The 15,008-nt window shown below is 38.2% G+C and overlaps 1 protein-coding gene across 2 annotated transcripts in view; it reads right to left on the bottom strand.

Moving 5' to 3' along the window:
* DNAJA3 (DnaJ heat shock protein family (Hsp40) member A3) overlaps positions 1–15,008 on the bottom strand; it is a 911,667-nt gene that overhangs the window by 99,428 nt on the left and 797,231 nt on the right. The window contains exon 11 of one of the 2 annotated variants that reach the window (XM_044089330.1): positions 7,226–7,348. The exons of the other annotated variant lie outside the window; for it this stretch is intronic. Within the exon in view, the coding sequence (XP_043945265.1) occupies positions 7,239–7,348 (110 nt within the window). The 3' untranslated portion in view covers positions 7,226–7,238. The remainder of the gene's footprint in view (positions 1–7,225; positions 7,349–15,008) is intronic. 2 annotated transcript variants of the gene reach the window in all.

Raw genomic sequence — 15,008 nt, 5'->3', positions numbered from 1 at the left:
GTACCTCCAATACTGAGCCAACAGATATTGGCAACATACTGGCCGACAGATTCAGTGCCAACTTTACCCCTCTCCCCCCCAAAGGACCAATCACAATACCGCAGGAATGTCAGGCACCCAGCATTACTGCAGCACAGGTTAAAGCTGCATTGTCCAAAGCCAAGAATACAGCTTCCATGGGACCCGACAATATCCCTGGATGTGTTCAACATGAACTACAAAGGGAACTGGCACCACATCTATGTGCCCTGCTCAGTCACAGCCTCACCTCAGGCTTTGTCCCTACCGAATGGCACACTGCTAGAGTCATCCCTCTCCATAAAGGGGGAGTGACTACAGACCCTGGGAATTATCACCCTATTAGCCTGATGAGTCTGATATGCAAGGCCATGGAGCGCATCATCATGGACCTAATTAACAAGGATATAGGGAATCTCCAAACTCTAGATCCCACGCAATTTGGTTTTGTGAAAGTTAGATCATGTCTGATCAACCTGGTTGACTGAGTCAGTCACCAGAGCTGTGGATGACGGCAAGGCAGTTCATACAGCCTACCTTGACCTGGCGAAGGCCTTGCTACCATTCCCCACTGAGGAATTGTTAAACACAAACTAGGCATCAACCCCTATATCACTAGGTGGGTTGCAAATTGTCTCACAGATAGAACCCACAGTATGAAAGTAGCGGACTCCAAGTCAGACTGCCGACCAGTCACGAATGGAGTCTCACAGGGATCAGTCATGGGTCCTCTGCTGTTTGGCATCTACTTCTCAGAAGTCCAGGCCAACACGGAGGGACTCTGGCTGACCAAGTTCGCAGATGACTGCAAGCTGGGAGCCATTATTAACTCACCAAGTGATTTAGACATCCTACAGAAAGGCCTCACTGAGACCAATTACTGGTGTCGACACCATGGCCTTAAACTTAATACAAAAAAATGCGTTGTCATCCCCTTTGGGAAAAACTCATTTCCCACTAATTACCACATCGATGGGAGCCAACTGAACACTGAAGGTGTTATAACAGATCTGAAGACACAGATTGACAGTGACCTCTCCTTTGACCACCACATTGCCACTGTGGTCAGCAAGTCCTTCCATGTGGCACATCTCATGACCAAGAGTTTTGCATCTAGGAAGAAAGAGGTCATCATCTCTCTCTAATCTTACCTCATTAGGCCAATCATAGAGTATAATGCTCCTTATGGCATGTAGCTCACTAGCCACATGCAACAGCTGGAAAGGCCACAAAAGTACCTCACAAAGAGGATCCCGGGCCTTAAACACATCCTACATGGACAAACTCAAAAACTCCAGGTATTCTCGGTCTCATATAGTCTACTAAGAAACAATCTCTGCTTCACTTACAAAGCCATGTCTGACCCGGCTCTATTAGAAATGCTGCATCTAAAGAAATCCAAATCCCTCCGCACCACACGCTCCAGAGATCTCAACCTCATTACCAAAATCAACAGAACATGCAGAAGGGACACGTTCATAATCCAGAGACTGCCTATGCTCTGGAATAGACTTCCCATACATCTCAAGCAGAGCACCTCACTAGCCCTCTTCAAGAGAAATCTTGAGGAGTGGATGGGAAACAGAAAGTTCACCCCGGGGATCACTGCAGTGTCTCTACTTGACAGATGGGCTAGGCTTGTACAGGCTCCAGGGCCATTAGCCTAGCACACACCTATGAACCTATAAATTACTCAGTTTCCTGCTTCCTTTTTTTAAAAAAGAAACATCTGTATTAAACCACCACTTCTGACATAAGTAATAATACAGTTATATAAATGAAAGCAAACCACACCAAAACAATCCTAGTTGCAAGCATTTTACATCACAAACCATACTTACACTTCCAGTTACAAGCATTACACATCACTTATAATCTACTCAATCTTTCTCAGTCAAACATTATGTAGCTAATTTAAGTCCTGCCTTGTTTTAAACCTCATTCCTCCCCTGTATGTACTGCTCCCACAATTCCCACTTTTTCCTATATAGTTTGCTCCTACCTTTTTTCTAAAGATCTCAATTCCAGTTGTTTTATCTCTGTTACTACATTTACTACTTTCAATACATTTAGTCTAGATTTGATTTCCATTTTCTAATAAACTGTTTTTTGGCAGCCACCATAATTAAAGACAGCAAGGCCTTACCATGTCTATGCAATTTCAATTTTGTATCATAGCTCAGAAAAATGATCTCCCTTGTCACACCAATCTGCCCACCAAGCATCTGACAGTGCATCCCGCAGGGAATCCTTAAAGTCTGCCAACTCACTGCACTCTCAGAAAACATGCTCTCAATTACCTCCCTCTCTCCCCTGTCACACCTCCAACATTTGCTATCTTCCTGAGGAAAAATTCTCTGGAGTCTACTTGGGGTATAAAAATATCTATGTAAACATTTTCAAGTAAAAATCCCAAATCATCTACATTTTGTTGCATAACCACATGGAGTACCTTGATCTAGTCAAGGCATCTGACACTATCCCCCACGCTAGCACAATCAAATTGCATTACAAACAGATCCTTATACTGGTGTTCCCCCAGGCCTTAGTGTTGGCATTTATTTTATCTGGTACTTGGTTTTCAGACTTCTAGGTAAAAAAAAACAACACCTCTGCTTAAAGTATGCAAATAACTGTAAACTGTGAGCTTCTGTCAGATCTCCCTCCGATGCCCACACGTTGTCCAGCAAGAACTTAAATACCTGGTGTACTGTAAATGGGCTGAAATTTAAAGTTAAAAAGTGCAACACTTGTCACATATGGTAGACAACCCTTTCCCCCAGCATACAGCATTATACAGTATCCCTCTTCAAAACAAGAATGTAGTTGGGGGCCTTGGAACATAGGTTGATAATTTCCTATCCTTTGGTCATCATGCAGTGACAGGAAGTCTATGCAGCACAGCTAACTGCCAAGGGAATATCATCCCGATCTAGAGAGGTAATTGTCCCCTTATACTCAGCAATGATCAGGCTAACTACTGAATACACCTCATTTGGGATGTACTTCATCAGACATATTAAACAATTAGAAATAAAATGAGGCTCTTAAAATCTTAAGGTAGCAGAAAAGACTAGATGCACTGTACCTTTATTCAGAATCATACAGACTTCTCAAAGGAGATCTATGCCTTGCCTTCTATGTAATCAGGGACCCCGAGGTCATAAATCTCTTCTACCTGCAAAAGTCAGTCTGACAAATACCACAACCAAAGATCAATATAACATGGCGGAGAGAGAGGCTTGTTACTCAGGTCCTCCCCACAGTTTGGAAGACTTCCCCTGCAGATCAAACAGTGTGGGACATGGATGATTGGATGGGTAGTTATGTCACCAGGAGCTTGACTAGCTTAGCCATTGTAGAGTTTAAAGATAGGTACTGGCAATGTGTAAAGGTTACCAAACTGCTGCCTTGAATTTTCATATTTCTATATAAAGGCTGCACTCTGCTGTCAGTATACTATTAGGACTCTATCACTCACTGCATGCCAACTTGGCAAATTCTTTTTCTTCCCAACAATCTTTGATTGACCCAGGCTGCATCAGCAGCCATATGACTTGAGCAACCATTTCCTTATTGCCCAAAGTTCAAGGGACCACAGCAGCAGCTTTAAATTTCTTCAAGAATGTCAGTCTGGAAAACATTTCTTAACTTTGTCAAAGTGAAACTAAAATTAAAGCTGCAAATTTTATCAGGAGAGACCCCCCCCCCCCTCCAAAATAAAATGACCGGATGAGCCTTTGGAGTGCACCTCAGGGACCCACAAAAACTGCTTACCAAATGGAACAAATCACCGAAGTGACAGAAAAAAGTCCTGCTTTGAGGGGCAAGCACCTCTACAACTACCAGCTTGGGAGCCGTACTGTCCTCAAACCCAAGTTTTATAGTCTAATGCCAAAATGGTACAACCACAGGAAAATTAGTATTTTTCTTTTGTTTTATGGTACCTACCCTTTATTCAAGGCTGTGTGACCTGTTACAATACAAAAAAACTGGCACTGCTTTCACATTAATAGTGCATGCGGGGGGGGGGGGGGGGGGGCAGTATCTCTATGCAAAAAAAAAAAAGTCCAAACAGTGAATGACTGGTTTTAATGTGATTTGTATTTGATAATATGGATTTAAAGTCAAAATACAGATACTATTTCTCTAGCTCAGGCACTGTGTACCTTTTTTTCAGAAATGGAGGAGGGTGGGGTAGGGCCTATGGCACAAGACTGGAAAGCAGGCAGAAGTGCTCGTTCCACTTCAAAAACTGCTCTTCATGTAACAGCATCTTCAGAAGTACACCCTCACAGTGGTTAGTCATTTGTGCCTTGATGATTACTTGAAAATACTCTTAGCAGCAGCAAACTACAATAAAAACGTGAAATGTCATACCTCACACAAAACAACTATAACTACAAAAGAATTGCAATAAATCCAAATATGACCCCTTACACTTACCTCTAAAGTGTATGACAGCATACTGAAGTGAAGCAGCATCGGAAACACGCACAACAGATGCTTGGATTTTAAAAACCCAAATAATTGGGGAAAAAATCATTAAAAAAAAGACTGGAAAAGGAAAACACTTTCTGCGATCCTTGCAATCCCTAAACCAATACTTTACCACTATAGTAAGGTACAGGGCTGGGGTAATGGGCAGGGTTAAGGTTAGCATGTGTTAGATTAAGGTGAACCAGGGGGAGGTGGGGGGGAGCTCAACCCTTCCAGTGCATGGTAACTCTAACCCTGCACCTTACCTTATAAAATCCCTTCCTATAAAACTACCATTACATAAGACACTTGTCACATCACAAATACAGCCACACACATGCCCAACACTAAATGCATTCCCTGCTTTAACCATAACTCTAGCCTTAAACCAGAAATAGCAGAACACAATCATGACCCATCAGATGTTCCTCAAAACTGATCCTTTTAGCAAGCACTTTTTTTTACATTTGACACTTGGCCATTTGACCAAATTACTGTTAAACTGATGATCAACCATATATTGGGGATCCCAGCACGCAGCATGTACAGCCAAGTACATATGCATACACACACACGCATACAGACATACATTACACACACACACACATAAATATAAAACATTATATATTCTATATAGTACATAGATATATTCAGAGGTATACTTACACAGAGTCCCAACTGACCATTCACTTAAAATCTGAAAGACTGCTTAGAGAGAAATCCTTCTAAACTGGTTTTCCAGTCCTAACACTTTTCTGTTACGTCAAACTCTGTAGTTACATGTTATCTTAATGTATTTTTGGTTTCATAAATGTACAGAACATTTTATTTAGAACTGTACATATCTTCTTTACTTGTTTATTATCTCTATGTTTCTATGCCTTGACATTTTTGAATAGATGTATTACAAATACAACACACTGACTGAATGATAAAGGAAAATGGGTATGTACTGCTACCAGTCTGAACTTCACAATTCAAGCTGGGATGTGGGGTTAAGGAGACTGCTAAACTGACTAAAATAGATGCAAAGTACACACCTGAACTTTCATAAAAAAATGTTTTCAGATCACTGGCTGCCATATGATTGCTGGTTATGGGAAAGTCTGACTCGTCATTTCTCCTTCTTAAAGGAGGCACTGGAGGTAGACTGTTTCCTGATGGCCCATAGCCAGGGCCAAGGACTCTATAGCCCATGCTGGAAAAGGGGCAACTGCATCACATAGCACTTTGTGGTTGTGCACTTGGAACACTGACACTAATACATTCAATATGCAAGGGATTACAGTCATGGAAGAGCCACAGGAAAAATAAGCTTCCCTGGGATACCTCCCACACCTCCTTCTCCACCTATGAAGTATGGGAGGGATAAACACAATACAGCTGATGGAAGGTAGGAGGGCACCAGAAACAATCATTTGAGAGAAGCAGAAAAGGAAAAAAAAACACTGAGTTTTCTCATACGGAAAAATCACTTAATACCCAGACACCAGTACATGAATCATCTCAAATTGGGGGGGGGGGGATACATTATTCTAAGGTATACCACAGTGCAATGAAACATCCCAACTGTAACTGAAAATATCTGATGAAAATATACTAGGTTGCAGAATACACAGTGACCAACCCACTACAATTTAGGTTGGAATCCTTCAAATCAGAGTGTCTTTCAGAAACGGGCCTTCCCTGGAATATGCTGCGTTTCTGGAACACACACTGTGGGAAGACAAATGGGGAAGGCAGAAAGGGTACAAAAGAAGTCACCTAGAATGATAAAACAGGCTGAAGTATTAATCTACAAGAAATGGGTAAACAAATGCCAATGAATTATCCAGAAGTAACACAGAAGACAGGGAGGACATGATTCTGGTGCACATGCTGACGTATATACTTTGAGGGTACTGGGTTTGAAGAATAAAAAAGACCGCAAGAAAGATGCCAAAGCCAGCAGCTGGCAGGGACTAGGTTTAAGCCGGATATAAAAAAAGAAGCTCAGCTTCACCAAAAGTTGCAACAAACAGCACAAGTTACTGGATGGAGTAAGAGCACAAGACTGTAGCTGGATTCAAGATAGTGGCAATTCCCAGGAGTCAGCTACAGAAATCAGACAGATTAGGTAGAATCCAGCCTTAATGTCATGAACATATCAGACATTTCCCAAGTACAAATGTACAGATATTTTTCCTGTGGAATGTTTACATGGTCAAAAACAAGCTCAACTAGAACAGAGTATATAGTCTAGCAGAGCCTGATGTGAAATGCATAAACAAATGTGCATTGCTCTTAACAGATTTTTACTGCTAGTATAGTGCAATGAAAGGACACCCACTGTGTAGACAGAGATGTAATGAGGCATTCATCAAGTTGCTCAATGTCCCATTACTAACTAGACTTAGAATACTTTACATACACATACTCAAAACATCTGTGCATTTAAAATGGTTCAGACAAAACAATGTAAACTTAGACAACTACAGGATAATTTAACACAACCTTCCATTAAATATCAGGCAGCACATTGGGAAATCCCATGATCTATAAATAATGCATTCATACATTATCAGTTATGACAGATGAATCTCAAACAGGACCACGAACTAAAGAGTTACAATGTGTCATTCCTGATACTGCAAGTAAACTGACCCGAAGGCCTGAGGCTGTATGTTGTTTACATAAAAAAAGGAAAATAAAGTTAAAATTAGAAGTGAGATCATGCCTGATGTCCTACCTCGTGCGACCTTTCAGGAACTAAACATTTTCTTTAATTTGGATAAGAAGCCTTCCTTGTTCTCATCAGCCTCAGCCTCAGACCTGTCTTCCTTCACTTCAGTACTTGAACTGCGTCTGTTTCCTGAACACAAACAGCCAAGCAGCACCATTAACCCAGAAGCAACAAACACAAACCCTTCAGACTATAATCTAACAGCTGGACAATTACGACAAAGGCTTAAAACTGTACAGTTAAACAACACAGTATGACAGAAGTGTGCATTACGTTGCAGTAAAATCAAACACTGACCAGCTGGTGCAGAAATCACCCAACATTAAGTAATCTAGTAGCGATGTTCTCAAAGCAGCACAAAGCCTGGTCCATATTACTGTTACACCATCTAATTATTACATACATAAGCAATTCTACACTGCAAAAGTATATATAACAAAGGGAACATCACATCCAACTTCTCCACAATTTTTTCTTATACACAACAGTGCTACTTCACTGTCCTTGTAAGTCTATTCCCACTCTCACTAAAGCTGTCCCCCTACATAAGCAATTTTTTATTACAATTTCCTGTTTCCCATTTACCAGCTTATTACCATTAAAGACTTCCCCGTACTGGCCCAGTCTGACTAGATATGCACTACTATCATATTTGTTGATCTACAAAGCGGATCCTACTTGATAGATACGATGGCTGGACACATCATTCCATTAATCAGCATTTGCCATCTTTTTCTGGAAGTTTACACACTCTGGAATGTATATATATATATCTCTACTACAATGCTTTTTTGTTTTGCCATCAGATGTCAACTACAAAAATGTGCTCATAATCTGAGCCTGCCAATTCACTTCTTTGCCTCTAGAGAGCAACCATATGCAAGTCAACAACAGTAAGAGATTGGGTACCCTCACTGTTAAGAAATAATTATTTACTTGCCTGAATATAAAGAAATCCAACAGTCAAGGTTGGATGGATGATCTACCTACCAGAAAGGAAACAGAGAAAGGCTAATTCTGACAAAACAAGGAGGGCCCTCTTCAAGATCAAAAAATACTTTAAGAAAATCTGTTATATCCATCTTCAAAGATGCTCTCCTATGGGTCATGTGTTTTGGTTAAATCCCAAGCAGGAAGAATCATCCAGGTAGAAGTAAAAGAACCACATGAAAAACAACAAGGATGAGGAGTAGGAAGCACTTCGCCACAGAGCCCATCTCTATAGCAAGATACAAGGAAGGACACTTGGAAAGGAAACATTGGAGGCCTGAAGTACCACAGAGACTAAACCAAAAACAGACTGCAAAACGTTGAAGGCAGTTGCTCCAGAACAGGAGCAAACTAAACTGCAGTATGGATAAGTGGGCAGAACACCTTATGAATCAGAGAATCTAATGCCCAATCCCTACAAGAGGAAATGGGAATTGAAAACTGACAAGTCCCGAGATAAAAGAAAAGAAAAAAGTACATCTAAACCAGAATCATGTCTCTCGAAGAAAACCACAACTCTTCTGCGATTAAAAGGCATCATTATAACTCCATAATTTCCACCTCTCAAAAGGTACCAATAGTGAAAGGGCATAAAGATGGGACACTACATTGTAAATGGATGAGTGGGGAAAAAGTGAACATGTGAGGTCCCTAACTACCAAGAAGATAAACTATGGCAGTAAAATGGACTACACTTGGCACAAAATATAGTTAGAATGTTGTAAAATGAAACACGAACAGTTTGATTAAAATAAAAACACTTCTATTTAAAGGAAAAAGGTTTGGTTAGTGCTTTCATTTAACCATATGTTAAACATCAGACAAAAGAGTATCATAAAGTCACTTCCTTTATAAACTTCCTAAGTCTTTGATTTACTCATTCTAACATTAATATTAAAAAGAAACTTAAATTTCAAAGACATTCCTAGCATTTACTAAATATGTACGAATACCTCCATGCCTAGGTAAAATGAAAACACCAATTAATTAAATATAATGAAAATTCTGTTATTGTAAATGGATGAGTGGAGAAAAAGTGAACATGTGAGGCCCCTAAACTAAGCATGAAAGGCACACCCCTCTACCAGCAAATGTACAGTCTGGAGATCCACAGAAGGTGAGCCCTCTAAGACGAGAGATGATTCTCAGATAAGCAATCATACAAGAAGGTCAAAGTAATCTATAGCAGTGAAAGCATTCAAAAGAGTAAGCTGGGATGCTATGAGTTAAAGTCAATGGAATCATTTGCGCTCTCTGATAAAATTATATGATGGACCGGGGTGAATATTAAAGTGGGTGGGTTCCTCTCTGATAAGTTCTGTTTGAGCAGAGGAAACAGGCAGGGGTGTCCTTGTTCCCCTTTATCATCCATGTTACATTTAGAATCATTGGCAAGAAAATAAGGGACTCAAAGTCAAGGATATAATTAGTATGGTAGTCAAGACAAACTGGCTTTATCTGCAGATTACATTACTTTGTACCTGCTAAAACCATAATAGGACATTTCAGTGTTGTGGGATACAAAATTAATGAAGATAAAACAAAGACAATAGCTGTAAGCTATGTACCCACTCACAAACTGTTTCAACAATGCCCATATTTATGGGGTCATGTTAAAATGAACTACTTAAGAGTATGGATTAAAAATGATTCTGTTATGGCAGCTATGGATACGTAGGAAGTTTTATACACGTCAGACACATTTTTTATCAACCAGAAGAGAAGTTGTGGATAGCTATTAATAAAGGGTTGAAGGACTTTATCTGGGAGGGAAAGAAGGCAACAGTCAAGTGGGATAAACTGATCCTTCCAATAGAACCAGGTGGTTTGAGATTACCCAATTTGAAGGGGTATTTCAGAGCTACACAGTTACCACTCCTATGCGCAGCATAAGCAGAAAGCTAAAATTCAAAGTGGAAAGGGATAATGATGAAATGGGAGGAAGCTCAAAAACAAGCAGAAACTGGGAGTTTGGATGCAGATTCTTAAGGAGCATAATGATAACCATATAGAACATTATATTCATAAAACAGAAAGTACTCTTAACAGCTAAGCCAACACGGGAATGGAGAAAGGAGATTTTTGCCGACAGGCATGACTGCAATTAGGGACACAGACAATAGACAAGAGGGAGCTGGAATTTACTAGAGAAAACTGGCAAAGGAATCAAGGTACTGGAAGCAAATTAGAGACAGAAAAGTAACAGAATGGGAAGAGGCCAAGAATGTATTCAGACTGCAGACTACAGATTGCCCTCCTATCAAGGAAGGCAAGAGAAAGGAATAGGAGATCCTAAGTGAAACACCAACACTGGTAGTGTTTTTGGTTCAATCTAGAACAGAAGCTGTTGTTAGAAAGGGATAATTAGTAGAGCAAATAAAATATTAAATGATAAATGTAAGATTCAATCAGAGGTACAAAGTAATCCACAAGGCAAAAGGCAGCAGGTACAGGCAATAAAACAGGAGCACGAGGTAAATAATCCAATTTAATGCAAGCGCTTTCGTCTAGTGCAATGACCAAACTTCATCAGACATGAAACATTCCTGTTACAATCAGAGGTGCTAGAAGGGAAGAGAGACTGGATAAGCAATTCACAGACAGACAATGGGCTGGGGGGGTATATGTATGACTCCCAAATATACAACATCTAGAAGATTTAGGATCTTTGCTTGAAAGTGCTAACATAGGTATTTTTATACCCCAAGTAGACTCCAAAGAATTTTTCCTCAGGTAGACAGCAAATGCTGGAGGTGTGATGGGGAAGAAGGTGGTAACTGGGCACATGTTTTTTGGGAATGTAAAAAGTTGGCAGATCTTAAACATTTCCTGCAGACTACCGTTTCACAAAGACTGGGCGAGCAAATTGGGTATGACTAAAGAAATTACTTTTTTGACCTACAATACAGAATCGGAACAGCCTAGACAGAGCAAAGCCTTGCTGAGTCTAATTATAGTGGCTGCAAAAAAAAAGCAATTACTAGAAAATGGAAATCAAAGTCTAAACCAACTTGTACTATTAGAAGTGAATATAGTAACAGAGATAAAACAACTGGAAATGGGATTTTTCGAAAGGGGTAGGAGCAAATTACAAAGAAAAATGGGGATTGTGGGAACAATAAGGTTTTGGAGGAGCAATTATGTTTTAAAGGCGGCATGATTTCAATGAACTATTTTTTTTTCCAATCATTTTTATTTTTACATTAATAAATGTCACAAATAAAAACCATCTTACAACATGACCGTATAGCTATATATATATATATATATATATATATATATATATATATATATATATATATATATATATATGTTATACACTGATGTCAAATACCACAGGATATAGGTCGTACAACATATCTATTTACACTATGTACATAGATGCTTTTCACTGTTAATTCCACAGTTATATAGACAGTATATACATTCGTAATATCCAAGTTATTATTTAATATCTTAACTTGTATGTGTTCTTTGGTTCCATTATAGTGTATTTCTAAGTTGCTGTGTGATGAATTATGTTAATATGATATTAAAGGGTTGTTCCCAAATTTCTCTGGATTTCATGTTTTTGTTTCTTTTATCTATTACTATTTTATGAGCTAAAAGGTGTTGTATAGCTACTTGTTTAAAACCCTCCCAAGAGATATTTATTGTATCTAGCCATTTAAAAGCTATATACAGTTTCATTAGTAGGAAAATTGTTAAAAGTGTATTTGCTTGTTTTCTTGGTATGTTGGGTGGGAGAATGTGTAATAAAGTGAATTCCCAAGTTAATGTTGATGTTTGATAACCCGTTTTTTGTAACTGTACCTTGAGAGAGTTCCAGAGTTTATAGACACATTTACAGCTCCAAAATACATGGATTAAGTCAGCTATCTGGTCCTTACAGTGTGGGCAGAAAGGTGATTTTGATGCGTTAAATTTGTGTAGGATTGCAGGTGTAAAATAAGCATTATTACTGATCATGAGCAGAGTGTATGCTAACTTTTTGAGGGGTATAATCTTCAGTGTTAGATTGATTGCTTGGCTTATTTGCTGATCATCTATGGATGGTTTAATTTTTCTCCAGTAGTTAGAGAAGAGGAGGTCTTTCTGGTATTTGATTTTATTTATCATTTTATATGAATTAGTAATAGTTTTGTTTGTTGTGATAATAGTTTTCCAAAACCTGCTACAAGTTTCTATGTCACTGTTGGTCATAGTAACATTTCGAAGGTAACTGGAACACAGTTCTTTGATTTGTCTTAGGATTATTATGTATGATTTAGGGAGGTTTAAGTTGGTCCTCATTTCTTGTATTGAACAGTTAAGGTAGGGATAAATATCTTGGATTGTTTTATCTTTCAGTCTGGGAAAAGGGACTAAGTCCAGCATCTTAATGTTTATTTTTAAATTTGGGTTTTTATGAAAGGGTTGCAGTATTGTCATGGCTTGTCTAAGGTTCAAGAATTGAAAGAGTTTTTTGCGCTGAGTTGATAGTATGTTTTAAGGGCTCTATAATGTTATAAGTTTGTATTTCTTTCTGCTTCAGGAATGGAAGTGCTTTGGGATTGAAACCTAGAGCTTTAATATATCTATAATAGATTGTCACCCAAAGAGGAGACCAATTTTCCACTGACTGGTTATGTTCAGCTATTCTTAATATTCTGTTAGTGTTAATGATCAAGTAGTACATTTTAAAATCTGGTAGATTTCGTCCTCCTTTGCTTTTGGGGAGTGTTAATTTTGGATAGGAGATTCTGGTTTTTTTGGGTTCCCATATAAATTTTGCTAGGAAGGTATGAATTTGTTTGAAGAATTTATTATGTATTGTTTTCTGTGATGTCATGAATATATACATTAGTCTAGGTAAAATGTTCATTTTGATTACTGATACTTTGGCCAAGAATGGTAGTTTTAGGTTGTTCCATCTTTTACAGTCTTGCATTATATTTTGCCATTTAAGGTTTACATTGTGTTGGTAGAAGTCTTTGTTCTTCTGGAAAAAGGTGATTCCCAGGTATTTAGTTTCTTCTTTTATTTTTATTGTGTTTAACAATGGTATTAGTGAGATGAGTTTGGGTGTTTTTAGGGGGAAAATATTAGTTTTATTGAGGTTTAGTTTGTAGTTAGACAGTCGAGAAATGTTCAATTGCAGCTATTATTTTGTTTATATCTGAATTTGGTGTAGTGCAGTATATGTTCAGATCATCCGCAAATGCAGTGAGGTATATTTTGAAGTTGTGTATTGATGGAGGATTGTGGTATGTATTTTGTTTAATGTATAGAAAGAGTGGTTCTAGGTATAGGTTAAACAGGAAGGGTGATAATGGGCATCCTTGTCGTGTTCCATTTTTTATTAGGATCCTATTTGACCAAGTTTTATTTATATATAGAGATGTGTATGGGTTGCTATAGAGAGTTTGGATGATCTGAATGAAGTTATTGGGTATATTAAAGTAGGGTAGTGTTTGGAGTAAGAATTCTAGATTAACCCTATCAAATGCCTTGTGGTCATCCACTACCATTGTGTAGATGTTGATACTGTATCGGTTAGCGTAGGATATTAGTGCATCTAATGTTAATGTATTGTCACTAGTCTATGTGGTGTAAAACCGGATTGTTTTGGGGAGATGATTTTCTCTATCAGATTTTTCATTCTGTTTGCAAGTATAGAGGTAAATATTTTAATATCTATATTTATGAGGGAGATCGGTCTGTAGCGGACGGGGTTTTTGGGGTCTGTGTGTTCTTTTAATATAAAGATGGTTTTAGAGGCATTAAAGTGGATATCATTTATTTTATAGTGTATTATGTAATTCAGTGTATAGTATAGTAGTTTGGCTATCAAGGGGGAAAATGCTTTGTAAAATTCTGATGCGAGTCCATCCGGACCCGGAGCCTTATGCGCTTTTAAGTGTTTGATTGTTGTAATAATTTCACTGATGGATATCGGTTCAGTTAGTTTTTTTTTTGTTGGTGTAAATTGAGTTTAGGGAATTTCAGTTTTTGAAGGAAAAGAGTTCTATCTTCCCTTTGAGGTCTGTAGTATTTGTGCTCCATATATTTGAGAGTATATTTGTTCAAATGTTTTAATAATGTCTTCATTTTTTGTGTAGTTTTTGTCTCTGTAGTTTATTTCTGATATATTGGAGGCATTTTTGTGTTGGGAGATAATTGTGGCCAGAGCTCTAGATGGTATTTGAGCTTCTTCTGCATAAGTGGCTAACATTCTGGCTTCATAAAAAGATAGGGTCCTGGTTTCTAACATAAATAGATCCCTTTGCAGTTTTAAAAGTTCTGCTTCTGTTTGGTTCTTAGGGTTATTTATTAGTTCTTTTTCAAGATGCTCTATTTTCCCTTTCAGTATATGTTCCTCTTTCAGTTGTATTTTTTATAGTATGCTGCTTTTTTGATAAACAATCCTCTAATTTGTGCTTTGGTTGCAGCCCATTCTATGTCAGTTGGTACTTGGGAGTTAGTGATATTTGTAAGAGCTATTTTTAGTATTGCTTCTGTTTCTTTTATTGCATCCATTTTGGAAAGTAAATTAGGGTTTAATGACCAATTATGACCCCTATTCTCTAAATATTGTTCCAGTTAATGTTCAATGTGATTTTGGAGTGATCTGAAAAGAACCTGGTATGTATAGTTATTGTTGGGTCCATGTTAATGAATGTGTCAGAGATTAAGTAGTCTATCCTTGACCACATGTTGTGGCATTGCGAATAGAATGTGAATTTCCCCGTTTTATCTGCACTGTTCCCATATTTAAAAGGGTCATATAGTTTGAAATCTTGTTTGAGTTCATTAAGGG

This window comes from Protopterus annectens, chromosome 12.part0 (genome assembly GCF_019279795.1).
Source record: "Protopterus annectens isolate FY-2018-M chromosome 12.part0, PAN1.0, whole genome shotgun sequence".
In the NCBI taxonomy this organism is placed as follows: domain Eukaryota; kingdom Metazoa; phylum Chordata; order Ceratodontiformes; family Protopteridae; genus Protopterus; species Protopterus annectens.
The sequence above is the reverse complement of the archived record's forward strand: the minus strand, read 5'-3'. Positions and strand labels throughout refer to the sequence as shown.